At 52.7% G+C, this 26,272-nt stretch overlaps 1 protein-coding gene across 5 annotated transcripts; it reads right to left on the bottom strand.

The window, feature by feature from the left end:
* Positions 1–8,368: 8,368 nt before the first annotated feature.
* AQP7 (aquaporin 7) lies at positions 8,369–26,272 on the bottom strand. 5 transcript variants are annotated; one of them, XM_024252277.3, is made up of 9 exons: positions 25,962–26,262; positions 25,119–25,255; positions 24,820–24,870; positions 18,540–18,657; positions 10,390–10,513; positions 9,823–9,960; positions 9,496–9,614; positions 9,068–9,285; positions 8,369–8,709 (listed from the first exon to the last, which is right to left on the bottom strand). In XM_024252277.3, the coding sequence occupies exons 3-9, from the start codon at positions 24,843–24,845 to the stop codon at positions 8,424–8,426; spliced, it is 1,029 nt and encodes a 342-aa protein (XP_024108045.1). In that variant the 5' UTR covers positions 24,846–24,870; positions 25,119–25,255; positions 25,962–26,262; the 3' UTR covers positions 8,369–8,423. The 5 variants fall into 5 exon arrangements, with proteins under 5 accessions (XP_024108045.1, XP_024108044.1, XP_054375724.1 ...); XM_024252276.3 differs by lacking the exon at positions 25,119–25,255 and having other exon boundaries at positions 25,962–26,272; XM_054519749.2 differs by lacking the exons at positions 18,540–18,657; positions 24,820–24,870; positions 25,119–25,255 and having other exon boundaries at positions 25,962–26,259.

The following is a 26,272-nucleotide window of genomic DNA, read 5'->3' as shown; positions in this document are numbered from 1 at the left end:
TGTCCAAAGCCAGAGACAGGGGCTGAAGCTGCAGGACTCAGTGCTACAAGAAGTCCTGTACGGTGAGGGGCTCTAGGGTTTTCTTCCAGGTTGCCTAGGAGAAGATGAGTTTCTCTCACTTATCCTGACCTGTCTGAACCCCTTGAGAGAAGGGCCTGGCCCCAGGGCGCATAGTCAGTTAAGGCCTCAGAGTGTTCAGGCTCCCAGGGGCAAAGGAGGCCATGAGCCTTGGCTACTTCCTCTCCTTTTCTTTTCTTTTTTGAGACGGAGTCTTGCTCTGTCACCCAGGCTGGAGTGTAGTGGCGTGATCTCTGCTCACTGCAAGCTCCACCTCCCAGGTTCACGCCATTCTCCTGCCTCAGCCTCCCGAGTAGCTGGGACTACAGGCACCTGCCACCACACCCGGCTAATTTTTTGTATTTTTAGTAGAGACAGGGTTTCACCGTGTTAGCCAGGATGGTCTCGATCTCCTGACCTCATGATCTGCCCGCCTCGGCCTCCCAAAGTGCTGGGATTACAGGTGTGAGCCACTGCGCCCGGCCAACTTCCTCTCCTTTTCTTATCCCCCAATATGGGTGCTCTAGAGGGCTCCGCAATCTCTCCCTGGGCTACCTCGTCCACCTGCAAGCCTTCAACTGCGGCTGCTTGGCTTCAGTGCTCTGTCTCCAACCCAGATCCCTGGCTTTCCCTAGATGTCCCACGAGCCTCTCCTACTCAGCATGTTCAATACCGAAGCCATCTTTCCCCCACAAACTGTCTTCTGATGTCTCTACCACCTACCCAGTTCCTAGACAGAGCCCTGGACAACACCTTCCACCCTTCCCACAGCCGACTCAAGGTCCATAACTTCCAGCTTCTGAATCTCTTATCTGGTCATCCTCTCTTCTCCCCCACCCTTCACCAGCTGTGTCAATTCAGCTGCCTCTCCTTGCTCTGCTGCCTCCAGTCCCTCCCCTTCCAATTCAGCCTCCACACAGAGGCTAAAGGGCCCCTTCTCAGGCACAAATCTGGCTCTGCCATGACTTGGCTTAACACTCTTCTCTGACTTCCAAGAGATGAAAGTCCCCGCTGCCCACCCTAGCCCTAAGCACCTCCAGCCACTCCCTACCTTGCCTGCTCCCTGTCACATGCATCCGTGTGAAGAGAGTCCACCAACAGGCTTTGTGTGAGCAACAAGGCTGTTTATTTCACCTGGGTGCAGGTGGGCTCAGTCCGAAAAAGGAGTCAGCAAAGGGTGCTGGGATTATCATTAGTTCTTATAGGTTTTGGGATAGGTGGAGGAGTTAGGAGCAGTGTTTTGCGGGCAAGGGGTGAATCTCACAAAGTACATTCTCAAGGGTGGGGAGAATTACAAAGAACCTTCTTAAGGGTGGGGGAGATTACAAAGTACATTGATCAGTTAGGGTGGGGCAGAAGCAAATCACAATGGTGGAGTGTCATCAGTTAAGGCTATTTTCACTTCTTCTGTGGATCTTCAATTGCTTCAGGCCATCTGGATGTATACGTGCAGGTCACAGGGGATATGATGGCTTAGCTTGGGTTCAGAGGCCTGACACTCCTCTGCAGCCACTCTGAGCAGCCTGGGGCTCCAATCTCTGTGCCTTTGTTCCTGCCATTCAATCTAGGTGGAGCCCCCCTAACCCCTGTCCCTGGTGAATAAGACTGCCTGGTATACGGGTGAGAAGTTCCTTGAGAGCTGGGATAGGCACCGGCTTGGGGGTCAGGGATGGCGGGGAAAGAGGGAGTCCTTCCAGCGGGGCTCTGGAGGGCCTCTCAAATGAGGCATCCCCTTCCCGCATCAGAGACTCCTGCGGGGCCAAAGGGTTGGATGGGCCCAGGAGGGCACCTTCAACTGGCCTTCCTCCACCCAAAAACTGAGTCTCCGTTACCCTTAGAAGTTTATCATCTCATATCCCCTGGCACAGGACCAGAGGCCAAGGCAGGGCTTGGGGAATGGCGAGGGTTGGGGAGGGCAAGAGCACAGTTTTGCTAGCCCTGACGGGGCTCTTCCAGGGGCCGTTTGCAACCCCCATCTAAGGACTCCTCCTCATTGGCCAGTGAGGGTTTGGTTGGGTCCCTGGAGGACTCAAAGGATCAATCCAAAATTTGGGGCCTCATCTGTGTGAGCTTTGTATGTCTTCTCCCTCAGCCCCTGACCCAACCTCGGAGCCTCCACCCTCCACTCACCAGGCCCTCCCACTAGGCCCAGAGCATCCTCTCCAGAACCCCCACCTTGGCTCCTGACCGCAGAGACAAGGAGGAACCATGAGCTCTGGTAAACTCCACCCAGCCTTGCTCTGTCACAGGGGAATGCCAGTGTCAAGAATTAAACTTGAAGCATCTCAGTTCCTCTCAGCCCCATTATCCCATTTTTGAGGTATGAAAACTGAGGCCCACAGAGGTTAAATCACTTGCCCAAAGTTCAGGGTGCACACTTGAGTGTTTTTTTTTTTATTTGTAGTTTTGTTTTGTGTGTTTGTTATTTTAACTATACCTATATGTTATATAGACTCATGTTTACAAAATATACTTAATACACAATTTAAAAACCAAACAAGGCTGGCTGTGGTAGCTCACGCCTGTAATCCCAGCACTTTGGGAGGCAGAGGCAGGTGGATCACCTGAAATCAGGAGTTGAAGATCAGCCTGGCCAACATGGCGAAACCCCATCTCTACTAAAAATACAAAAATTAACTGGGCATGGTAACGCATGCCTGTAGTCCTAGCTACTCAGGAGGCTGAGGCAGAAGATTCACTTGAACCCAGAAGGCAGAGGTTTCAGTGAGCCGAGATTGCGCCACTGCACTCCAGTCTGGGCAACAGAGCAAGACTCCGTCTCAAAAAATTAAAAAATAAAATAAAATAAAAACCAAACAAAAACTAGCCAAGGTCACCTCCTTGGTTTCTGGGTGAAAGCACAGGCTTCATGGGCACATTGACAAGGGCTGTAATTCCTGCTCTCTGCCCCTTACTGAGCCAATCTCCCCAGCCTCAGTTTCCCTGTGTGTCAGATGTGCATGACGACATGCAGCTCCCTTGAGAGGGTGCTTAGTGATAGCAGCACACACACTCCCATGTGCCAGGCATTGCCCGTGTCATCCTCCCAGTGGCGCTGTGAAGTGGGAGCTATTATCTTACCTAAGGTCGTATGGCTAGTGAGTGGCAGGGCCGGTATTTGGATCCAGGTGGGCTGGCTTCGTTGTCTGTGCTAAGTGCCACAGTATGAGCCCCTGCCATGTACAGGAGGGCCGGGGTCACCCTGAGTTTCACTGTTCCTACTGTAAGATCAGCACAGAGGTTGGTGTGGAGCAGCTGTGCTGTTCGGAGTGGCTCTGGCCTCCTCACACTGAGGGTGCCAGCACCAGGCCAGGCCTGAGGTGGCTGCTCCCACCTCTTCCTAGGCTGCAGGACCCCATCTGAGGGAGGAAACCTAAGACCAGCCAGACCAGGGTGCTGCCAGTATCCCTTGGAATCCCTGGAGCTGAATGGGAGAGCAGGCCAGGCAAGGGTAAGGGGCTCCTCTCAAAGCTGGGACTACCAGGCTGAGGACCATACATTCATCTGCAGAGCCCTGGATGGACCTGGCCTGGGAGTGGGGCCATGACGTGAAGCTTCAGAGTGCTGTAAGAAGAGCTGGGGGGCTCCCCAGATACCAAAAGATCCAAGCCTTCTGTACATATGGGGAAACTGAGGCCCAGAGAGTGGAGGGGTCCTATCCAGGTCACACAACCAGTCCATGCTGGGACTGGGAGAATGGGAGAGGGTCCAGTGCTCCCATGGCTCATGTCCCAGCCTGGGTCCCACAGCTGCACAGATCCATCTACAGGAGGAACCATGCATATGCATGCATGTGTGTGCGTGTGTGTGCGTGTGTGTGCATGTGTGCGTGTGTGTGCATGTGTGTGCGTTTGTGTGCATGTATGTGCGTGTGTGCGTGTGTGTGCATGTGTGTGTGCATGTGTGTGCGTGTGTGTGCATGTGTGTGCGTGCATGCGCATGTGTGCGTGACAGCAAAACCAACAGCAGGGACCCACAAGGTGCTATGATGCCCACCCCACCTTATCCTAATGCCTGCCTCCCTCCCTCCCTTCCTTCCTCTCTCCCTCCTTCTTTCCTTCCTTCCTTCCTAGAGCAGGACCTGCCTTTCTCCTCCAGACACTTCCCTCACCTCTGCCCCAACCCTTGTTTTCATCTCTCCCCAAGGCCTGGCTTCAGTCCACCCACCATCCCCCTCTCTGACGTCTTCTCCCCTTTCCTCTTTCCATTCCAGCACCATGGCCCTTCCAGCTCCCCCTCAGGGAACTGGCTATTCCTTCAGCCTGCCATGTTCTTTCCCCAAGTGTCCACATGGCTCACTCCCTCACTCCTTCAGGTCTTTACTCAAAGTCACCTTCTCAGTGAGGCCATCTGCTCTTCACACCTCCCCACACTTTCTAGATACTGTGCCTGCTTTTTCTCCATAGCGTCTATAACACGCCATATATTTTACATAGAACGCTAGCTCCATGAGGACAAGGACTTTTATCTTCCTTATGCCTGTGTCCTCAATGCTGGAATGGTGCCTGGCACGTTGGGGGCTCTCACCTGATATCTGCCAAGAGAATGGAAAGGATTGCTCTGTGACTGGTCAGGGCTCGTCTGAGCCTGACATTGGGACCAGAAACTGCAAGGTGTTCAGGACAACGGGCCTAGTGCAAGCCTGTGGCAGAGCAGTGGACAGCAGGTGGGGGCTGTGTATGAACCCATGGCTGCCCTGCCTCCAGGGCCCCTCCCAGGGACAAGAGGATGCCAGAGGGCTGAAGTGCTCAGGGAGGGACAGAGGAGGGTAGGAACCAGAAACCTGGGCCCTGTATGTGCCTCTCTAAGCTGTAACTGAGGCCTTGGGACTATGCTGCTCTGGAATGCCAACAATGAGAAAGGCTCACAGGGCCACTGAGGGTGAGAAAGGGGAAGGGGCTTGTAGAGGTTTACGGAAGAAGGCTACTGTACAGCTGGGGACTTCCAGCTGTGGGCCCTTCCCTGGTCACTCCCAGCCCTGGTTCCCCTGGCTCGGCTCCTCCCACTGTGGGACGTCAGATACAGTCGTCCTCCCTGGATTCCGTGTGCTCTCACCAGGCTCCCACCTGTTACCCCTCCCCTCCCCCTGGCGCCCCCCCACCCCCTCCGCCGTCCTCACACTACAGCTATTCCTTCTTTGTGTTTTTAAATATATCTACATACTGGCCAGGCGGGGGAGCTCACGCCTGTAATCCTAACAATTTAGGAGGCAGAAGCGGGTGGATCACCTGAGGTCAAGAGTTTGAGACCAGCCTGGCCAACATGATGAAACCCAGTCTCTACTAAAAATACAAAAATTAGCCAGGTGTGGTGGCGCATGCCTGTATTCCCAGCTACTTGAAAGGCTGAGGAAGGAGAATTGCTTGAACCCGGGAGGCAGAGGTTTCAGTGAGCCGAGATCACACCACTGGCACTCCAGCCTGCGTGATGGGAGCAAGACTCCATCTAAAAAAAAAAAATATATATATATATATAATATATATATGTCATACAAAAAATATGTATCACATTTATATGTTATCAAGCACAATCATATAATAAACCCACAAATGTCCAACCCCAAAACTAGAAAATTATTAATAGCTTGTACTACTCCTGTGTTCTTCCCCATCTGCCTGTAGGAATTATTTCCTTTTCTAAAATAGTTTTCTTACATACATATATATAGCAAAGAATGTATTTTTGCTTATTTTTCAGCTACAAGACTGGTGTCACACTGTATATAGTCTACTGTATTACTTTTTTATTTTTTTGAGATGCAGTCTCACTCTGTCACCCAGGCTGGAGTGTAGTGGCACAATCTCCATTCACTGCAACCTCCGCCTCCCGGGTTCAAGGGATTCTCTCCTGCCTCAGCCTTTTGAGTAGTAGGGATTACAGGTGCCCAACTACACCAGGCTTTTTTTTTTTTTTTGAGGCCGAGCCTCGCTCTGTCGCCAGGCTGGAATGCAGTGATGCGATCTTGGCTCACTGCAACCTCCGCCTCCCAGGTTCAAGCAGTTCTCCCGCCTCAACCTCCCGAGTAGCTGGGACTACAGTGTGTGCCACAACACTCAGCTAATTTTTGTATTTTTAGTAGAGACAGGGTTTCACCATGTTGGCCAGGATGGTCTCAATCTCTTGACCTCGTGATCCACCCACCTTGGCCTCCCAAAGTGCTGGGATTACAGGCGTGAACCACCACGCCCAGCTACTGTATTACTTTTTATGCCTCCAGAATTTTTCTGTGTTGTTGCAGGTGTCTGTTGTGCCTTAATTTTTGCTATTGTAGGGGATTCTATTATGTGTAATTGCACAGCAGTGTATGTATCTGTTCCCCTGTGGATGGACATTTGGGTTGTGTCCAGTGTCTCTTGACCACCTACCTTGTGCCGTGCCCCCGACCCTCCTGTCATTACTCCACACTCTAGCTACATCCACAAAGCCATGACTTCACGAAACCCTGTCTTCCGCTTCTGAGCTCCAGACCATATAAAAGGCATAACTGTGTTTATTGAGCACTTACTCTGAGCCAGAAACGATTCTCAACATTTTACATGTGGTAGCACATTTAATAGTCACAGCAACACAAATGGGAAGTAATATTCTTATCGCCATTTTACAAATGAGAAGACCAAGGCCCAGAAGGGTTGAATATCTTGCTCAAGTTCACACACCTTTTGCCACCCCCCATTCCAAGTCCCATAGGCAACTCAGACTCAGCACGTCCATGATGTAACTTATCATCTTCCTCTCCAAACCATTTCCTCACTTGTGCCCTACTCTCAGTGGGGACATCTCCAATCCCCAGGCCCAAGCTGGAAACCGGAAGCCATTTCTGACTCCTCCCTCTCCCTCACCCACTGCATCCAAATGGAGCCCAAGTCCTGTACATTGTTCTTCTCGGGTATTGAACAATCCCGGCTCTCGTCTCCACACCCACGGTGCTGACCCATTGTTAGGTGCCCGGCTGCTACTCCTGGGTCATCACTTCCCAGCACTCTCTTCGCAGGCCCATCTCCACCATTTCCAGCATCCTACACACTGCAGCTCAGGTGTGCTTTCTAAACCTCACCTCACCATGTCCCCACCTCCAGAACGAAGCCCAGCCTCCTCTGCCCATCCCCTCAAACTGTAAAGTGCAGCTCCCAGCCCCAAAAAGGACACCCCCCAACCACCATACCCTGCTCTGTCTCCTCCTCTGGGAAGCCTCCTGGCCTTGGCCCAGAGGCTGGATGTGAGCTCCCCCACCCCGAGCCCCACAGCCTCCAAGCCTCCCACTCTGCACTCACCTTCTTCCTTATAATTACCTGTCCCCCATTAAACTGCAACCCTCAAAGGCACAGCCCAGCGCATCCACTGCGCATCCCCAGTGTCCAGGCAGGGCCTGCACACAGTAGGTACACAATAATGGTTGAAAAGCAAAATGCATGAGCAATGACAGGAACCATGGGTGATGCTGCCTTCTGAGCCCCAGGCAACAGAGTGATTCCTGCCTGGCCCCAGGGTCAGTGGATCCTGGCCCCCCACCCCACCCAACCTCTGCACCTGCTTCCCTGGAGCCCTTGGAGCCCTATGAGGCCTCTTACTGTGTCTTCATGTGTTCAAAGGATTTCCCTCTTTGCATCTTCCTTTCCTATTCCTTCATGTGGGAGCACTCTGGCACCAAGAAGAAGAAAGAGGAGCCCAACCCCTTACCAGCCTTCAATCTATAACAAGCATTCTCAAGGGAATTAAAACTGATTCTTAAAAGGGGAGGTGAAAAAAAAATCTTACCCTTTTTTATGTATAAAGCACAGAACATATACAGAACATAAACAGATATATAGTATATCTGTGGTATTAAAATTTCATGTGATTAAGAAAAAAAAAATCTAGAAGAATACTAGGGAAGGCACTAATGAAAAAAAGCCTAAAAAATTCTGATCTACCTTCTTGGGCCTTGCCTTGTCTGGTCCAAGAACCGGCCAGAACTCGGGGAAGGGAAGAACCAGGGGAGAGTCTAGAGTCCAATCTCAGGATCCCCTCAAAGTATTTCCAAAGCCGGCCCCCACCAGTCAGCTACGGTCTGTTCCCCAAAACCGCCCTTCCTTCCCCCGTGCCTGAAAATCCCTCATTCTGTTTCTGTCATTCTTTCATCTCACCCTGTTCCTACTGAGGGTGCAGGTCAGCTCTTCCCCATTCTCCCCTTGGGGCACCCTAGTTCCCAGGGCATGAAAGACTTGAGGTGCCTCGTCTCTATACCTTGGGCTGAGACATAGCCCTAGAGCTCCTGGAAGAACCCAAGAGGGAAGCCCAACCACAGGAGGCCCCCAGGAAGTGGGGGTACTGCTGTGGGACAAGCCTTGCTTTATTGGGGAAGCGATGGGATCACAAATAATCTCCGCTTAGAAGTGCTCTAGGGCCATGGAGTCATGTAAGGGTGGGGCAGGGCGGACTGAAGATCTGTTGGCAGGGCTCACGGAGACGGGGGTGAGGGGAGAGATTGTGGGTTCATGAGATCCCATCTTAGGCAATACGGTTATCCCGTGGTCTTCATACGCCACAGAGTTCTCCAATTTCAGGGGCTCCCGTGGGATGGTGGAGCCAATGAAGACCAGGTAGATGATGCCACCTAGATAGGCACCCAGAAGTGGTGCCACCACTGGCACCCACCACCAGTTCTCCCCATCGCTGCAGGCAAGAGGCAGAGGCTTGCTGAGAGGGCTGATGCCCAGCACAGCACCCTCATCCACCTCGGGCCAAGACAGGTTGATCAGAGGAGTCATCCCCAGGCTACCCCAGGAAACAGCCCCAACCCGGGGCCCTGGTCAGCCTCAGCCCGATTCAGGGACAGGGTTGACACTCAGTGCAGGTGCAGGATCTGTATCTGTACTGGCCTGGGGAAACGTTGGGACTCACTCCTGCTCCCCAGGCCACGTGGGGGCTCTGCAGGACCCTCCTGTGCTGCCCCTCACATCACCCCCCACCCCTCAACACACAGGGGACCCACGGAAAAACTCAAAGGAATGGGCCTGGGCAGGGGCAGTACCTGAAGACCTGTTTGCCCCAACCAGCAATGAAGGTGAAGATGCGGGGGGGCAGGTCCCGGGACGGGTTGATGGCATATCCTGTGTTCATGCCGAGGGACACCCCGATGATGACCACGAGGATGCCTATCACCAGCGCCTGTGTTCCTGGCAGTGCTGGGTTGTTCTCCTGGTCCGTGATGGCGAAGAGACACAGCTGGAGCATCCCGGTCAGCCACGCCTGAGGAGCAGATGCTGTGGCAGCTCACCTGGGCCCCTCCCCAAGCCACAGGACCTCGGCAGTGCCCCAGACCCAAGCCCACCAGCAGAGACACGTCTCGGTAGAGTCTCCATCCAGAGTTCTTGTCCTGTCTATCCGGAGGGACTCCCTGCTGGCTCCATCCTGAGGGGTGGAGGGCAGGGGGAGGGGTACTCATCCTGGACCACTGACCTCATTCAGGAAGCCCCGCCACAATGTCATGTGATCAGGAAGGTAGGTGGCAAAAATGCCAGCCGTAGCGACGGGACCGGTCACCATCAGCTGTCCACCCGAAAAGCGGAGAATGGCCGCTGCAGAGACACAGACTGTCATGCGAACCTGGCCCCTACTAAGCCCCACCGGGGTCCCAGAAATGAGGTTATAGGTTAGAGGGTAGGGGAGCTCCAAGGCTTTTTTCTCCCAGCTATTTTTTACAAATCAGGACACTGAGGTCCAATCTGCCCATATTTCATAGGAGGCGGCTGAGGCCAGAGGCGGACACCCGGGCAGGACACTCACTGTAGAAGAGACTGTAGATGGTGGCAGCCGCCAGGAAGGAGCCCAGGAACTGCCCCAGCACATAGACTGGAAACTTCCTCCAGGGCACGCGGCCCAGCGCACAGTTAGCGAAGGTCACAGCTGCGTTCATGTGGGCTCCTGCGGGCAGCAGGCAAGTGTGTCAGGGAGTGAGAGCAGAACAAGCAACAGTGACAAACAGCATGAGAACAACGACGGCTAGTGTGTATGACAGCATGCTCCGTGACAGAGCTCTCTCCTTGAGCCCTCACAACCACCCCGTGAGGCAGGGGCCACCATCTTCGTTTCACTCTTAAGGAAACTGAGGAACACAGAAGGCGATGGCTTGCCTAAGATGACCCAGCCAGTGAAAATGGTAGGTCAGGGGGGCCCAGGAAGAACCTGGGGCAGACACGTCATAGGCACGGGGTTCAGAGGAGACTTCCTCCCGCCCGGTGGCCAGGCTGAGGCACTGGCTGTGCTGGCAAAGGAGCTGGCTGAGGCGGGCAGGAAAGAGCCCGTTGGGGACACCTGGTCTTGCCCGGTCCGGCAGGGCCTGGGCTCACTCACCAGAGATGCGGCCTGCCACGTGCACTCCCATGGTGACTCCGAAGCCAAAACCCAAGTTGACAGCAAGGTAGCTCCCATAGTTTTTATTTAGAATCATATGGGCCACGGAACCAAGGCCGAATACCTACAAGGGAGGGCCTCTAAGGGGGCTGCTTGCCCAGAAGCCCCAACCTCAGAGGAGGGCTCAGAGCTCAGTTCTAGCTCCTCACCTCCATGCCCTGGGCCTCCCTGGCATTGCCTCGAAGACCCTCTGCCACGCCCTCTTCCTCCAGAGCCTTCCATCCTCACTGCCTCCTCCCCTTGCCCCTGCTGAGGCTTCTCAGACCTGAGCCACTGAGAGCCGGGTGGAGCGGCAGAGTTAGAAGCTTTTACGACAAACATCCAAGCACCTCAGCCCCAGGCCCACCTGAAGTTTTGGGGTGAGGCAGGGCTGTGAGGAGGGGATGGCTGGCATGCATTGCACCCCCTCAGAGTCCCTCACACTTCAGGCTGACCTGAAGGAAGTTTCTTCAAGGGACCTCCAAATCCATCCATGCCTGACTCTGCCAGGAACCCCTCCCTGCACACACAAGCACACGCGCGCGCACACACACACACGCACACACACACTTCGCCGCAACCCCCACAATGCTGGAACAGTGGGGCCCTAACTGTCTTGCCCTCAGCTTCATTTCCACTGACCTCAGGCGGCATTCCCAAGCTGCTGCTTCTTGCCCATCCCTCCCGGCTCCTCAGATAATGCCGCCTTCACAGGGGAAGGGGCCTACCTTCAGGCCCATTAGCCTCAGTCTAGATCCACTGTTCCCTTCAGCCCTGGCTCCTGTGCTATCCTCTCCCTCTGCAGAGGCCTCCGTCTCCCCCATACCTCCCATCCTCCTATTGATCGGCTCCCACACACTGGAGTCTCATCCTTCCCAGCAAACTGTCCCACCCCTGCCCAGTGTCCTTCTCCAGCTGTGGGTTCCCGGTTGCCCCCTCCCTGTTTCAGTCAGGCTGCAGGAGAGAACACACTGGCCAGCTGCTTCACCCCTTCCCTTGCACCCCCTCCTCAATCTGGTTTCCACTTCCACATGTCACAGACACCAAAGCTCTCTCCAAGGGCTCCAGCAACCTCCTGATTTTCCAAAGGTCTTTTCAGGCATGGTTTTACCACGTAGACAGTTTCAGCTATGCCTGATGCGCTAAAATTCCCATCATCTCCGTGGGGGAGCCAGATCCCTATTTGCAAATCCCCACTGGAACTCTCCTGGTGTTCCATGGTGTTTCAGGCTCTGTTGAAGGTTCGCCATCTCACAGCACACCTGCTCCTCACTCTATGTTCCCCAACCCCGTTGGCCGAGCCAGAAACTCAGATGTTGCAAATGACAGCTTCCTCCCCATCCTCCCCAGCACCCAATCAGCTCTGCTTACATTCTCCCCAAACCTCACCCAGCCTCTTCCTTGCAGCCAGAGTGATCTTCCTAACAAAAACCCCATCGCGTTTTCCCCAGACTCACTCACTGGCTCCCCTCCACTTCTAGGATAAAGTCCAAACTCAGTAGGCCACCACTGAAGACGCTGCATAATTTCATCCTTTCTGCCTGCTTCATATCTGCCCTAATACTCTTTGTATTCAGCAATAGTATTACTACTAAATAATAATAATCATTTATTGAGCACTGCCTACATGCCACTGAGTTATACTGATCACCTCCTTTAACCCTTACACCAGTCTTACATGTTAAGCACTGTTATTCTCCCCCACTTGACAGATGGGTAATCTGAAGCTTAGAGAACTTGAATGGCTTGTCCAAGGTCACACAGCCTGTACATGGCAAGCCAGGATTAAATCCAGGCAGTTACCTGTGCCAGATGGCCTCAAACCAAACAACTGTGCTGCTCCATGTGCCTTCCTTTCTTGTGCCTCTGTTTTATTTGTTTGTTTGTTTGTTTGATGTTTGAGACAGGGTTTCGCTCTATCACCCAGGCTGGAGTGCAGTGCCATGATCAGGGCTCATTGCAGCCTCCATCTCCTGGGCTCAAGTGATCCTCCCACCTCAGCCTCTCAAGTAGTTGGGACTATGGGCATGTGCCTAGGCACCCAGCCAATTTTTTTTTTTTTTTTTTGAGACAGAGTCTTGCTCTATTGCCCAAGCTGGAGTGCAATGGCGCGATCTCGGCTCACTGCAACCTCCAACTCCTGGGTTCAAGTGATTCTCCTGCCTTAGCCTCCCGAGTAGTTGAGATTATAGGTGCACGCCACCATGCCCAACTATTTTTTTGTATTTTTGGTAGAGACGGGGCTTCACGATGTTGGCCAGACTGGTCTCAAACACCTGACCTCAGATGATCTGCCTGCCTTGGCCTCCCAAAGTGCTGGGATTACAGGCATGAGCCACTGCACCCTGTCCCAGCTAATTTTTTCAGTTTATTTTGTGTAGAGATGAGGTTTCACTATGTTGCCCGGACTGGTCTTGAGCTCCTGGCCTTAAGCAATCCTCTCACCTCAGCCTCCCAGAGTGCTGGGATTACAGGTGTGAGCCACCATGCCTGGCCAGAATATCCTAATAATTTTACATTGACTGCATCTTGAAATAGGATTTTGGATATATGGGTTAATTATTAAAATTAATTTCACCTGTTGCTTTTTACCTTTTTAATGTGGATACTAGAAAAATTTAAATTATACAGATGGCTTGTATTGTATTTCCCCTGGAGAACTCTGTTCTAGAGTTGATAAAAGAGAAAACCTGGACAATTGTAGACATGAGGGCCGAAGTCAAAGCCGTCAGAGGAGAAGGCCCCAGGAGAGGGTACAGGGTAAGAAGGCAGACCAGGCTGGGTGCGGTGGCTCATGCCTGTAATCCCAGCACTTCGGGAGGCTGAGGTGGATGGATCACTTTAGGTCAGGAGTTCAAGACCAGCATGACAAAACCCTGTCTCTACTAATAATACAAAAATTAGCCAGGTGTGGTGGCGCTCGCCTGTAATCCCAGCTACTCAGGAGGCTGAGACAGGAGAATTGCTTGAACCCAAGAGGCGGAGCTTGCAGTGAGCCGAGATCACGCCACTGCACTCCAGCCTGGGTGACAGAACAAGACTCCGTCTCAAAAAAAAAAAAAAAAGAAAAAAAAAGAGTTGAAAGGCACCAGTGTAGACTCCTCTTCGAGAACTCGCCTGAGGAGCAGGGGAGAGAGAACATGATCCCACGAAGGGGCTGACGGGGTGAAGAGAGGGATGTTTCATTTTGTGTTGTTTTTAGTGGAGAAACTTCAGTATGTTTATAGGCTAAGAGAGGGACGGGGTGAAGATAAAGGACAGAGAAAAAGGACAGAGTAAAGTACCTGAATAGGCTGGACAGCTGGATTGGTGCAGAAGCGGAGGGGTCCTCCGGGAAGGAGAGGACCCCGCCCCAGCCAAGGGGTGATATGTGGATACACAGGTGGTTAATGGGTCTCGTGGTGAGAGGGACAAGAGGGTGAGCTGAACACAGGAAGTGTTTATTTTACCTGTCAAGCAGCAGATCAAGCCATTTGCTGATTTAAAAAAAAAAGTCAGAGTACAGAGCAGCTTTGGGGAAGTCTGAGAAAATGTGAAATAGCCCAGATATGGTGGGAGAGAGGCAGCTGAGCAGGGCCCACTGGGTCCCTCAGAAGCCCCAGGACAGAAGCAGGGGAGCCCAGAGCTGGGCTGGCTTCGGATCCAGGATAAGATACAACAGGAGAGGACAGGAACAGTTGGAGGTGCAGGGGGTAGTGAGGCCAGGACAGGTTGACAGGCTGGCAGGGTCAAGAGGTGGAGGTACTGGAGCAGGCATGGAGGGTCTGAAAACAGAGGGGCCCCCATGGCCTTTCCCCCATTCCAATACCATGTGCTAAAAATACTGGATGAGCATAGGCCGGGCATGGTGACTCACTCCTGTAATCCCAGCACTTTGGGAGGCCTAGGCAGGCCTATCGTGAGGTCAGGAGTTCGAGACTGCCTGGCCAACATGGTGAAACCCCGTCTCTACTAAAGATACAAAAAATTAGCCAGGCGTGGTGACACATGCCTGTAATCCCAGCTACTCGGGAGGTGGAGGCAGGAGAATCACTTGAACCTGGGAGGCAGAGCAGTGAGCTGAGATCACACCACTGCACTCCAGCCTGGGCAACAGGGTGAGACTGTGTCTCAAAAATAAAAATAAAATAAAATAAAATAAAATACTGGGTGAGTGAATGAACCCCACATGATTCCCTGTGTCAGGGTTGCCGACTGGCAACTCATGCACCTAATTCATCCAGCGCACAGGTTTTGTTTAGATAACTTGGTTTTGAAGAACAGAAGTTTCCGTCTCTCTTGAAAAATGAGCAGCTTAGGCAACACTGGCCTGCATTCCACCCTCCATGGCAACAGTCAGCTGGAGTGGCGGCAGCTATACAGCCTTGCACAGATTGGCACTCTGCAGCCAGCCAAAGTCCCCACCGCCCTGAGTTGCCGCTCTCTTGGCCCCTGTAGCATGTGATCTACAACCCTTGCCCCGTGTCTCACGTATATGGCTGGTTTTCCAGGGCCCAGATGGCTCCAGCCCCTCCTCTGCCTGATCAGTGAATGTGGCCCAGCCCATCCAACTCTCCCCCACAGCCAGGAGGCCAGCTCCAAGGGCAACACCCCTGGAAGCTGCAACATGGATCAGTCCACTTCCCTCGTCCTGGCTGCAATAAATGGGGTCAAGGTCACACTAGCTTTTTTGGCAAAACCTTCACCCTGGTGACTCACTGAGATTCCTATATATATATTAAAACAAAAACAAAAACAAAAAAAAAGCCCTCACTTCTTGGCACAGCCTGGCAACTAAAAATAACAACAACACAATGTCCGATATAGGCTTACACCTCACACAGTTCTTTTATAAGTGCTACTGTCTTCAATCCTCACAGCAAATCTGCACAGCAAGAATTTTTCTCCCACTCTATAAATGGGGAAACTGAGGCCGAGAGAGGCATCTTGAACTACCCGAAAGTGAGGACCTTACCCTGGCTGGGGGAGCATTAACAAGCCAGAGTCTTTAAAAGCTGGCAATATTTAAGCTAAGGGACAGAGCATAGAGGTTAAGGGTCAAGACTGTGATATTGGGCCGGGCACGGTGACTCATGCCTGTAATCCCAGCACTTTGGGAGGCTGAGGTGGGAGGATCACTTGAAGTCAGGAGTTCAAGACCAGCCTTGACAACATGGTGAAACCTCGTCTTTCCTAAAAATACAAAAATTGGCTGGGCATGGTGGCATGTACCTGTAATTCCAGCTACTCCGGAGGTTGAGGCACAAGAATCGCTTGAACCCGGGAGGTGGAGGTTGCAGTGAGCCGAGATTGTGCCACTGCGACAAAGCAAGACTGTATCTCAAAAAAAAAAAAAAAAAAAGTGTGATATTAGACAGCACTGGATTTAATCTTGACTTAAAGTGTGACCTTGGGCAAAAGGCTTAGTCTCAAGGAACCTCAGTTTTCCCATCTGTGAAACTGGGATAATAATAGTACCTAATTCACAGGGCTATTGCAAGGATTTGGGAAGATGCTGCACGTTAAGGGGCTTAGCATCACAGAGCCCGGGATGCATTAGGTGCTCAATGAAAATCTCAACAAAAGGAAGAGAAACACAGATGTGGGCAGGTATCAAGCATGTGGGCAGTGCCTATTTCCCTAACAGCTCTCAGAGGACGCACCCTCCTGCCTCCGAGGTTCCAAGGGTTAACAGCCCTCATGGGGCTGGAATGTCTTGTGATAAGTGAATTACTTTGCCCTGGATTAAGGAGGGACAGGATCCAACTGTTGTCCTCACAGCTCAGGAGCCAAAGCAGGTGGGGAGGTAAGAGAGGAGCAGGGGAGGGCCAGAGGCAGAGAGGAGAGAGTAGCTAGAGCACCTGTCCTAATAACAAGGGACCAATACATGGGTACCACATGTGTACTGGGTGCTGAGACTTGGCCTTCTTCACACAAGTCCTTCAGCTTGATGTTAATGTTCCTGTTAACCAATAAGGAAGCTACAGTTGTGGGCCGGGTGAGGTGACTTTTGCCAGCAATCCCAGCACTTTGGGAGGCCGAGGCAGGCAGGTCACCTGAATTCGGGAGTTCGAGACCAGCCTGGCCAACATGGTGAAACCCCATCTCTACTAAAAACAGAAAAATTAGCTGAGCACAGTGGCACGCGCCTGTAGTCCCAGCTACTCAGGAGGCTGAGGCAAGAGCGTCACTTGAGCATGGGAGGTGGGGGCTGCAGTGAGCTGAGATCGCACCACTGCACTCCATCCTAGGAGACAGAGTGAGACCCTGTCTCAAAAACAAGAAAGCTAAATTTATGAACAGTTAAGATACTTGTGGATAGCCACACAGCTAGAAGATAACAGAGCTAGGATTCAAACACAGCTCCAAAGCCCATGAAGGCCTAATTCTACACGATATAAGTGAGAAGTCAGGCTTTAAGCCAGGGAGAGACCTGCCCAAGGCCAACTGGTCAATCAGTGGCAGGGTCAGGCTAAGAACCCTGGTGTTCCGATTTCCTCTCTCCCTTGAGCTCCATGGGCCCCACCACACACACAAACAGCCTCTCTCACCCCCACCTTCCTCTAGCATGCACCTGGCTGCCTTTGCCTCCCTTCCTAGAGGCTGCCCCTTCTTTTTCTAGACCCTGGACCCTGGACCCTGCATAAGATACAATAAACATGGCTACAGTCATGTTAGGGGCAGAGGCTCGTTGGGGTAAGTGGCAGGGCTGAAGCAGGTGGAGAGGGAGCAACCTCACATCCTGCCTGCAGTCTGGATTCTGTCCCAATCACACACTAAAGAAGAGCCCTTGTCCAGGTTACCAGCAACTTCCACGTTGCCAAACCCTAAGGCCTCTTGCCAGTGCTCACCTCGCGTGGCCCATCTGCCGCTGCCCACGCCGCTGACAGCTTCTTCCTGGTGGAACCACTGCCCCCGTCTGTCACGCAGTCTGCTCTGGTTCTCCTCCCACCTCTTTAACCGTTCCTCCTCAGGCTCCTGTGCGTGCCCCTGTTCATTCCTCAGGGCTCTGTCCTCAAACTATCCTTTTCTTTTTCTGTGCACTCTCTCTGGACAGTGTTGACAACCAGCACCTGTGTTGTGATGAACTTCAACTTTTTCCTTCCAGACCAAGCGTCTCCTGAGCTCCAGCCCCTTGCCTGTGTTTAACTATCTCCCGGATTTCCCCACAGGCATCTCGCCTCTCACCCTGTGCTGGGCCCTGTGCTGGGCCCTGTGCTCCAGAACAGCTCATCGGCGCTTTGCCCACATCTTCTGCTGGCAGAGTCTCCCCAATTCCATCTTCCACAGCCCTTTCAAACATGTGCTTTCTTCTCCAACCCCAGACCAGTCATCGCCCTCTCTCTGTCCCAGATCAAAAACAGCCTCTTAACTGGTTCCCTCTTGCCAGCCTTGCCTGTCCTGCTTATGCTCCACATTGCACCAAAATTACCTTTAAAATCCAAATCTGATCATCTCACTCCCCTGCTTGCCAGTCTTCAACATCGCCCATTGCCTTCTGGATTCATTATCAGAGCCCGATCATCAAGTTTCTCTTCAATCTCTCTCTCTTTTTTTTTTTTTTGAGACAGAGTTTCGCTCCTGTCACCCAGGCTGGAGTGCAATGGTGTGATCTCAGCTCACTGCAACCTCTGCCTCGCCTCCTGGGCTCAAGTGATTCTCCTGCCTCAGCCTCCTGAATAACTGAGATTACAGGTGTCCACCACCATGCTCAGCTAATTTTTGTATTTTTAGTAGAGACAGGGTTTCACCATGTTGGCCAGGCTGGTTTCGAGCTCCTGACCTCAGGTGATCCACCTGCCTAAGCCTCCCAAAGTGCTGGAATTACAGGCATGAGCCACTGCACCTGGGCCTCTTCAATCTCTTTACCCTGGGTTTCCCTTCTCCCCATTTCGAGCCATGCCCCGGATACCCCAGTGCATGGTTTCATTTGACCCCCACATATTATGAGCCCTTTTTGTCCAAAAAGACTTGATGAGAAAGCCCCCCCTCCTTACTTTCCTCTGCTGCTTCCCCAGGCTCCCAGCTCAGAGGCAAGGAATGGACAATGTCACCCATGGGGTCAGCATGGGGAGGGGGTCATGGACGGCCCTGGTGGAGCCCCACCCACTTCGTGCTGCCCGCCCACTCACCATCATGACATATGTGCTCATGAACTCGGCCAGGAACTCTCGCACCATCTTCCTCTGCAGTATATGCTGGATCTTTGCTATCACGGGCCAGGAGACCATTTTGGAGCCACGAGTGGACCTGAGACAGTGGCCCGAGCCCATGGACAGAAAGGAGACTCAAGTCTGCCTGCTGCCCATCGGCTCTTCAACTCACAGCTGAGTTAATAGGTAACCCAGCAGCCTCGCCACACACACCTCCTCTTGCCCAGGGCAGCTGGTACAGCTGGAATTGGAGACACTTGAGAGCCATGAGGACATGGAGAGGAACTGGGGTAGATGGCCAGGCCATGCCCGTTCTAGTTGGGACTGGACCAGTAAAAATGGCACACCAATGAGGCCACTTTGCAGACGGGCAGGTGGGGAGCTGAAAGTGCAATCCACGGTGCCAACAAGCCTCTGGGAAAAAGCAGGGTGGGAGACAGCAGGCTGGAAAGTGGAGCTCAGTTGTCTATGTCTGTCCATTTGTCTGTCTGCCTATCTGCTAGAGCCAGAACTTTGGGGTCACAGGCCAGGGCCTGGCAACAGTGAGGCACTCTACAAACAGCATGAGGTGTGACAAAGTCTGCTGCTGAGCTCTATAAACAGCACTGAGCGCTGAAACATGTGTCAGGTTCTGCCAAAAATGAAGGGGTCAGCAAAATGCACCAGGTTGTGCAACCAGGTCAGTGCAAACAGAGGTTTGTGAGAGAGTGAGTGAATGAATGAATGACCGAGAGAGGGAGGGAGAAAAAGAAGGACTGGATCTACTTTCTGGTGTATCTTCAGTGCCTAGCACAATGCCAGGCACATAGTAGATGTGCAATAAATATTTGTTGAATGAGTGAAAACTGGGGAATCTGTCTTACTCTCAATTAGATCCTCAGAGCTTCCCAAAGTGCCTGGCACTTGCTTTATATTTAGCTAATTGCACAGTTAGATGGAAAGGTAGATGAAACAGGTGAGTAACAAGTCCCAAATCTGCGTATAAGGAGAGGTATAGGACTGGAGTTTGGGGAAGGTGGTGGGGTGGGCCTGGAGGATAGAGAGGAAGAAGAGGGGCTGGGCCCGGTGGCTGACGCCTATAATCCCAGCACTTTGGGAGGCCAAGGTTGGCAGATGACCTGAGGTCGGGAGTTCGAGACCAGCCTGACCAACATAAAGAAACCCCATCTCTACTAAAAAATACAAAATTAGCCAGGCATGGTGGCGCATGCCTGTAATCCCAGCTACTTCGGAGGCTGAGGCAGAAGAATCGCTTGAACATGGGAGATGGAGGTTGCGGTGAGCCGAGACCTTGCCACTGCACTCCAGCCTGAGCAACAAGAGCGAGACTCCATCTCAAAAAAAACAAAAAACAACAAAAAAAAAAAACAGAGGAAGAAGAGGGATACAGGTACCTCTAAGTGTGGCCTTAGTGCTTGTTTACACTAGTCACTCTGCTATCTCACTGTCTGCATGCCCGGAAGCTGACACCAGCCCCTCAACTCCTCTGGCCAGCCCACCCTTGCACATCACGTACTGCCTTAGCTGCAGGCCTTTGCACATGCCAGTCCTACACCCAGAATGGTCCCCTGCCTCCCCGGAGGCTCCTTTACCCACCAGCCTTCTTTTCTTGACCCAAATTTCCCTTTCTCTGGGAGAGCCTCCTACCCTCTCCTCTAGGCCATTCATTTCTTCCACATGCCCCACAGTGCCCACTCTTTCAGCTGGGGCGTGCTCATCACACTGCATAGTAATTTCTCAGTTAGGCCAGGCACATGGCTCACGCCTGTAATCCCAGCACTTGCCGAGGCGAGCTGATCGCTTGAGCCCAGGAGTTCAAGACCGGCCTAGGCAGTATGACAAAACATCATCTCTACCAAAAAAAAAAAAAAAAAAAATACAAAAATTAGTCAGGTGTGGTGGTGCATGCCTGTGGTCTCAGCTAATGGGGAGGCTGAGGTGAGAGGACTGCTTGAGCCCAGAAGGCAGAGGTTGCGGTGAGCTGAGATCACACCACTGCCCTCCAGCGTGGGTGACAGAGCGACACCCTGTCTCAAAAAAAAAAAAAAGCTTAATTAATTAATGGTTTTTCTTCCTAAGAGTTGGGATCATACCAGTTTCCTTCGCTGCAGTGCCTGAACATAGTAGGCATACTAGATTCAATAAATCTTTGGTTCATTGGCTGGTTGTTGCCTGCTGTGTGCTGATGAGAAAGGAGCCAGGCTTCCAGGATTCCCTTGGTGTTCTTGGCTCCCTGCTCTGTCTACCTCTCCCCTGCCTCTATGGTACCTTCCCAGGACTGTCTTTGGGCTGCTGCTTGCATTGGTAGGGTCTCTTCTTCAGGGCTGAGGAGGCTGCTCATGGGATAATGAGACCCCTATACGATGCTGCATGGGAGCTGGAGTTGGATGGGGGCCAGTGGATTACCTGCACAACTCTGCATCCCCCTCCATCTACTCATCCCTGGTTTTGTTTCTCTGGGGTAAGGAATAGAGCAAGGACTGGGATGGGTGAGCTATGAACAGAGGGTCTCAGCTGAAAAGTGGAAGATGTTTTATTCCATGCCTGGACATCTCTCATTCCCTCTGCTTACTTTTTGCTGCTGTGAGGCCAGGAGAATTTAGGAGCCCTGAGGAATGCTGCTGCTCTCCCTGGCAGGGCGAGGTGACCCTCCACAGGCCCCCATCCAAGCCCAGCTCCCATGCTGGAGGTAACCACAGAAGAGGAGAGAGAAGTGGACAGAGCAGAAAGCCAAGAACACCAAGAGAATCCTGGAAGCCTGGCTCCTTCCTCATCACCACACAGCAGGCAAGACACAGTAAGCAACAGATAACCTCCAACCAGCCAATGAACTCAAGACTTCTTGAATCTACTATGCCTAGAATGTTCAGGCACTGCAGTAAAGGACACTGGTACGATCCAGCCCATGGGAAGAAAAGCAATCAATTGAGCAATTACTATGCAGTGTGATGAGCACTGCCCCAGCTGAGAGTAGGCACCATGGGACATGTGGAGGAAGTGAATGGCCTAGAGGAGGGGGTAGGAGGCTCCCAGAGAAAGGGAAATTTAGGTCAAGAAAAGAAGGCTGGTGGGTAAAGGAGACTCCAGGGAGGCAGGGATCATTCTGGGCATAGGACTGGCATGTGCAAAGGCCTGCAGCTAAGGCAGTATCCAATGTGCAGGAATGGGCTGGCCGCGGAGGAGTGGAGGTTGCATGAGATGGACAGAGAGGGGCCAGGGCCAGGTGGCAGAAGGCCTCATGGCCCACATTAGGGAGTCTGAACTCTACCAGAGGGCCATGGGCCAAGTGGAGGATTTCAGCAGGAGAGCTGCTCCCCTGTGGAGGCCAGGATGGAGGAAGTGGAGTGGAGGCAGGGTGAGCATCAGCTTCTCCACAGATGGGTGGAGAAGTGGTGGCAGCCTGAGCCACAGAAACGGCGGTGCCAATGGCCACAGGAGCACAGTCAAGCTGACAGGCTTGGTGTTCGGTTAGAGAGGGAACGGAGTGGGGCAGCTCAGCGATGCCCTCAGGTCCTGGCTAGGGCAGCGGAATGACTATGGGGTGCAGCAGAGTAGCTGCGGGAGAATGGACAAGGAGGCCCTTTCTGGGCATGTTGAGTGTGAGGAGCCCGCTAGACACTTGGGTGGGATGGCCAGTGAGGAGGCAGCTGGTCATGTGGTGTCACTTACAGACACATTTGGAGGACAGCAAACCACAGATGGTCATCTGAGCCACGGGCATAGATGAGACAGCTCAAGGAGAGGGTACAGACTAAGAAGAGGGGCCCAAGAAAGCCAGCCTACAAAGCAAGAAACTGACAGCCAACCAGATCCCCTAAGTAATCTGCTAACCAAGGAACTAAATAGCTAACAACTCACTAACGCTTGTTTCTTTTCTTTTTCTTTTCTTTTTTTTTTTTTTGAGACGGGGTCTCACTCTGTTACCCAGGCTGGAGTGCGGTGGCACAGTCACAGCTCACTGCAGCCTAGACTCCCAGGGTTCAAGCGATCCTCCCACCTCAGCCTCCCAAGTAGCTGGGACTACAGGAGCACGCCACCATGACCGGCTATTTTTTTCTATTTTTTGTAGAGATGGTGTTTTGCCATGTTACCCAAGCTGGTCCCAAACTCCTGGACTCAAGCAATCCTCCCACCTCAGCCTCCCAAGGTGCAGGGATTTCAGGCATGAGCCACCACGCCCGGTGGCTTACTAACCCTTTGACTAACCTATCAAAAACCAACTAACTGATTCTCCTGCTAACCAGCTATTAACTTATTTAATTATCTAATCAACCAGTCAACCATGAACTATCCAACTAACCATGAGCCAACAATTCAACCTGCTAACCAACATTTCTTCATTCAACAAACATTTGTTGGCTAGGTATGGTGACTCATGCCTGTAATCCCAACACTTTAGGAGGCCGAGGCAGGTGGATCACTTGAGGTCAGGAGTTCAAGACCAGCCTGGCCAACATGGCAGAACCCCATTTCCACTAAAAATAAAAAAAAAAATTAGCTGGGCATGGTGGCACGCGCCTGTAATCCCAGCTGGGGGGGTGCTGATTCATGAGAATCACTTGAACCCAAGAAGCGGAAGTTGCAGTGAGCTGAGATCATACCACTGCACTCCAGCATAGGCAACAGAGCAAGACTCCGTCTCAAAAAAAAAATTTTTTTTGTTGAGCACCTACTTATGAGTCAAGCACCAGGGATACAAAGTCAAAACCCACTCTCCACCCTTGGGTCACTCTGTTTAATGGAAGAGATGGGTAATGGCAACACCAGCAGAGAGACGCAGCCTGGGACTGGGGGAGCTCAGGGGAGGCATGGGAGGTGAGGCCTGAAGGGGGTTTTGAAGAATAGGCAGGTGGTGGCCTGACGTGGTCATGGGGTAATAGGGTGGTGGTAGAAAGAATGCTGGAAGCTGTGCACATTCTAGGTATTTTAGGAGATTAGTGACTGGATGTAAGACATGGGGGAGAGGGAAGTATCAAGGACATGACCTTGACTTCTGGCTTGAGCAACTGAGGAGAAGGGGACCCCTGACTGAGCCAAGAGCACAGGAGGAGTGGACTTGCAGGGGGCGGAGGAGGCTGTTTCCATCTAGGAGCTGAGTTGCCTGTGAGACACCAGTGGGTCTCTAGAAACAGGATCTAAAGCACTGGAGAGAGACGTAGGCTAGAGGCAATGATGTCAACAGAGGGGCACTATTCATTCTCTCCATCCAAGTGTACAACAGGCAAATATCCCTGCTTGCATGGAGCTGACAGCAATGAAATGTAACAAGTAAGTACATTTGTATAAGCGAAGGTACCAGCTCCTATGGAAAAAAACAGAGCAAGGAGAGGGGAATTGGGAGTGCAGGGGCTGGAGATGGGGTGTGATTTCAAATAGGGCAGCCAGAGTAACCCTTGTTGAGAAGGTGGCCTTAGAGCAAAGCCACGAAGGAGATGAGAGTGGGATGTATGTTAACTGCAGAAAGCCTCTCAGGTTGAGGGAATAGTCACCAGAGGACTCTCAGCATGTTTGAAGAAAGCAAAGAAAGTCAGTGTGAGGCCAGGTGCAGTGGCTTACGCCTGTAATCCCAACCTTTTGGGAGGCCAAGGCGGGTGGATCACCTGAGGTCAGGAGTTCAAGAACAGCCTGGCGAACATGGCGAAACCCCATTTCTACTAAAAATACAAAAAAAAAAATTAGCTTGGCATGGTAGTGTGTGCCTGTAATCCTGTAATCCCAGCTACTCAGGAGGCTGAGGCAAGAGAATCGCTCGGACCCGGGAGGAGGAGGTTGCAGTGAGCCAAGATCATGCCACTGTACTCCAGCCTGGGTGACAGAATTGGATTCCATCTCAAAAAAAAAAAAAAACCTGAAAAGAAACTCAGTGTGGCTGGAGGAGGGAGAACAGGGGACTGGAGTGGGGAGGCCAGAAAGCTAACAAGGCAGAGCCTTGGCCATTGCAAGGACTGGCTCTTGTTCACCCCAAAGACAGCTGAGCCTGAGCGGGTGAGAGGTGCTGAGTGCAGCTGAGTTGACGGCCACCGGCATGCCTTGACCCTCATCCGAGTATTTCTGAGCCTCCCCTCACCCCAGGACCCAGCCCAGGCAACAGGTGGAAGATGCTCTTCTTCTGGGACCTCAGGAGAGTGGGTGGGTGGGGAGGAGGTCGAGGGGGGAGAGCTGCCCCAAGGGAGAGGCTGAGGATGGAGCAGGGAGGGCACTGAAATGGGCTGGGTGGAGCACAGGGGGCTGGAGGGTGAGAAGAGGGTGGGATACTTACCGCCTGTGCCTGGATGCTTGAACCATGTTTTGTCTTTCAGATTTGTAGATGCTGAGGAGCCAAAGAGAGGTCACTAGGGCTGGAGGACACAGAACTTGGCCCCACACTTCCATCAGACCTTGGTCCCCAGGGGAGAAGCCCTGGGGCAGCTCCTGCTAGTGCCACTCCCTTAACCCAGCCAAGCAACAGGGAGGGAGGAGTGGTACTCAGCCAATGAGGCGACGCCCTGGAGCCCCACCCCACCCATGATGGCCCCAGGACCCCAAACCCAGGCCAGACCCTCCAGTGCTCCTCCTGACCTTCCCTGTCTGCAGCCCGGCTTTGGACTGTGGAGATGTCCTCAGCCTCTACTCGGTGTCTCCAGCCTCATGTTTGCATGCCATACCTTTAACCTCAAGCCCTCTTGCTGCTAACTTAAACTGTGACTGTCCAGGACCTGCACACGCACATACATGCACGCATGCACACACACACACACACACACACACAGAAGGTGAACATGCAGGATGAGGCCCTGAAAACTCGTTTCACCTGTGTACCTTGCCCAAAAATTCCCCTTTGTACTCCTATCTTTATCTCTGACAGCATGAAGTTAGCCCGAAGTCCCCTCACCCTGTCTGTCCTCCTGATTCTCTAGCCCAGTTCCCTCTAGCTCCAGCACAGACTCTTATCTCCAGCCCTGACTGCCGAAATCCTCCAGCCCCAGCTCCAGCCCCTCGGGAGGGGACTCCGTGGGAGGAACGACTCCAGCAAGCCAGCAGCTGACCCGTCTCTGGCCTGCACGCCTCCTGCTGTGGTCCACTGCTGGTGGTCTTCGGCTCTCTCCTCATCTCACCCCCATGGTCTGCTGACAGCCCAGCCCAGTGCATCCCTGCCATCTCTGCTCTACCGCTGGTCCTCCCAACAACCAACTTACAGGTAAGGAAACTGAGGCCCAGAGAGAGGGTGTATGTGCCTGTGTCACACAACAACACAGTACTGCACCATAACAAGAAAGCCAGGACTTCCACTCCCAGCTGGGGCTCCTTCCCCAAACAATCCCTCAGTCACCTCCTCCCTGTATGGTACCCAGGGAATGGCCCTTCCAGATCTGGGCACTGAGGAGGCCGCCCCATCCCCACCCTGCCTGGAGCCCCACTCACTCTGCTGAAATATCTTCTGATTCTCAGCCTCTGCCTTGGGGGCTTCTCAGTTAAAGCACATCTTGATCTTGTTCCTCCGTGACTGTCCCTGGCTCAGCTTCCACCCCCAGCTGGGGCTCAGCTATCCCTGTGTCCCCAGTCCAGAGCCTGCCTCTCAGCCCTCCCAGGGCGGCCTCGAGCACTGCTTCTGCTCCTCCAGGGGAGAGGTCAGTAAGGCAGGGATTTGGCTGGTGCCACTTGAACCAAGTCCAGATGCACTGCCCAAAATAACATCCCTCGTCCGGCCAGCAGTGCCATGGAGACCGAGTTCT

This window comes from Pongo abelii, chromosome 13 (assembly GCF_028885655.2).
Source record: "Pongo abelii isolate AG06213 chromosome 13, NHGRI_mPonAbe1-v2.0_pri, whole genome shotgun sequence".
Taxonomy (NCBI): domain Eukaryota; kingdom Metazoa; phylum Chordata; class Mammalia; order Primates; family Hominidae; genus Pongo; species Pongo abelii.
The sequence above is the reverse complement of the archived record's forward strand: the minus strand, read 5'-3'. Positions and strand labels throughout refer to the sequence as shown.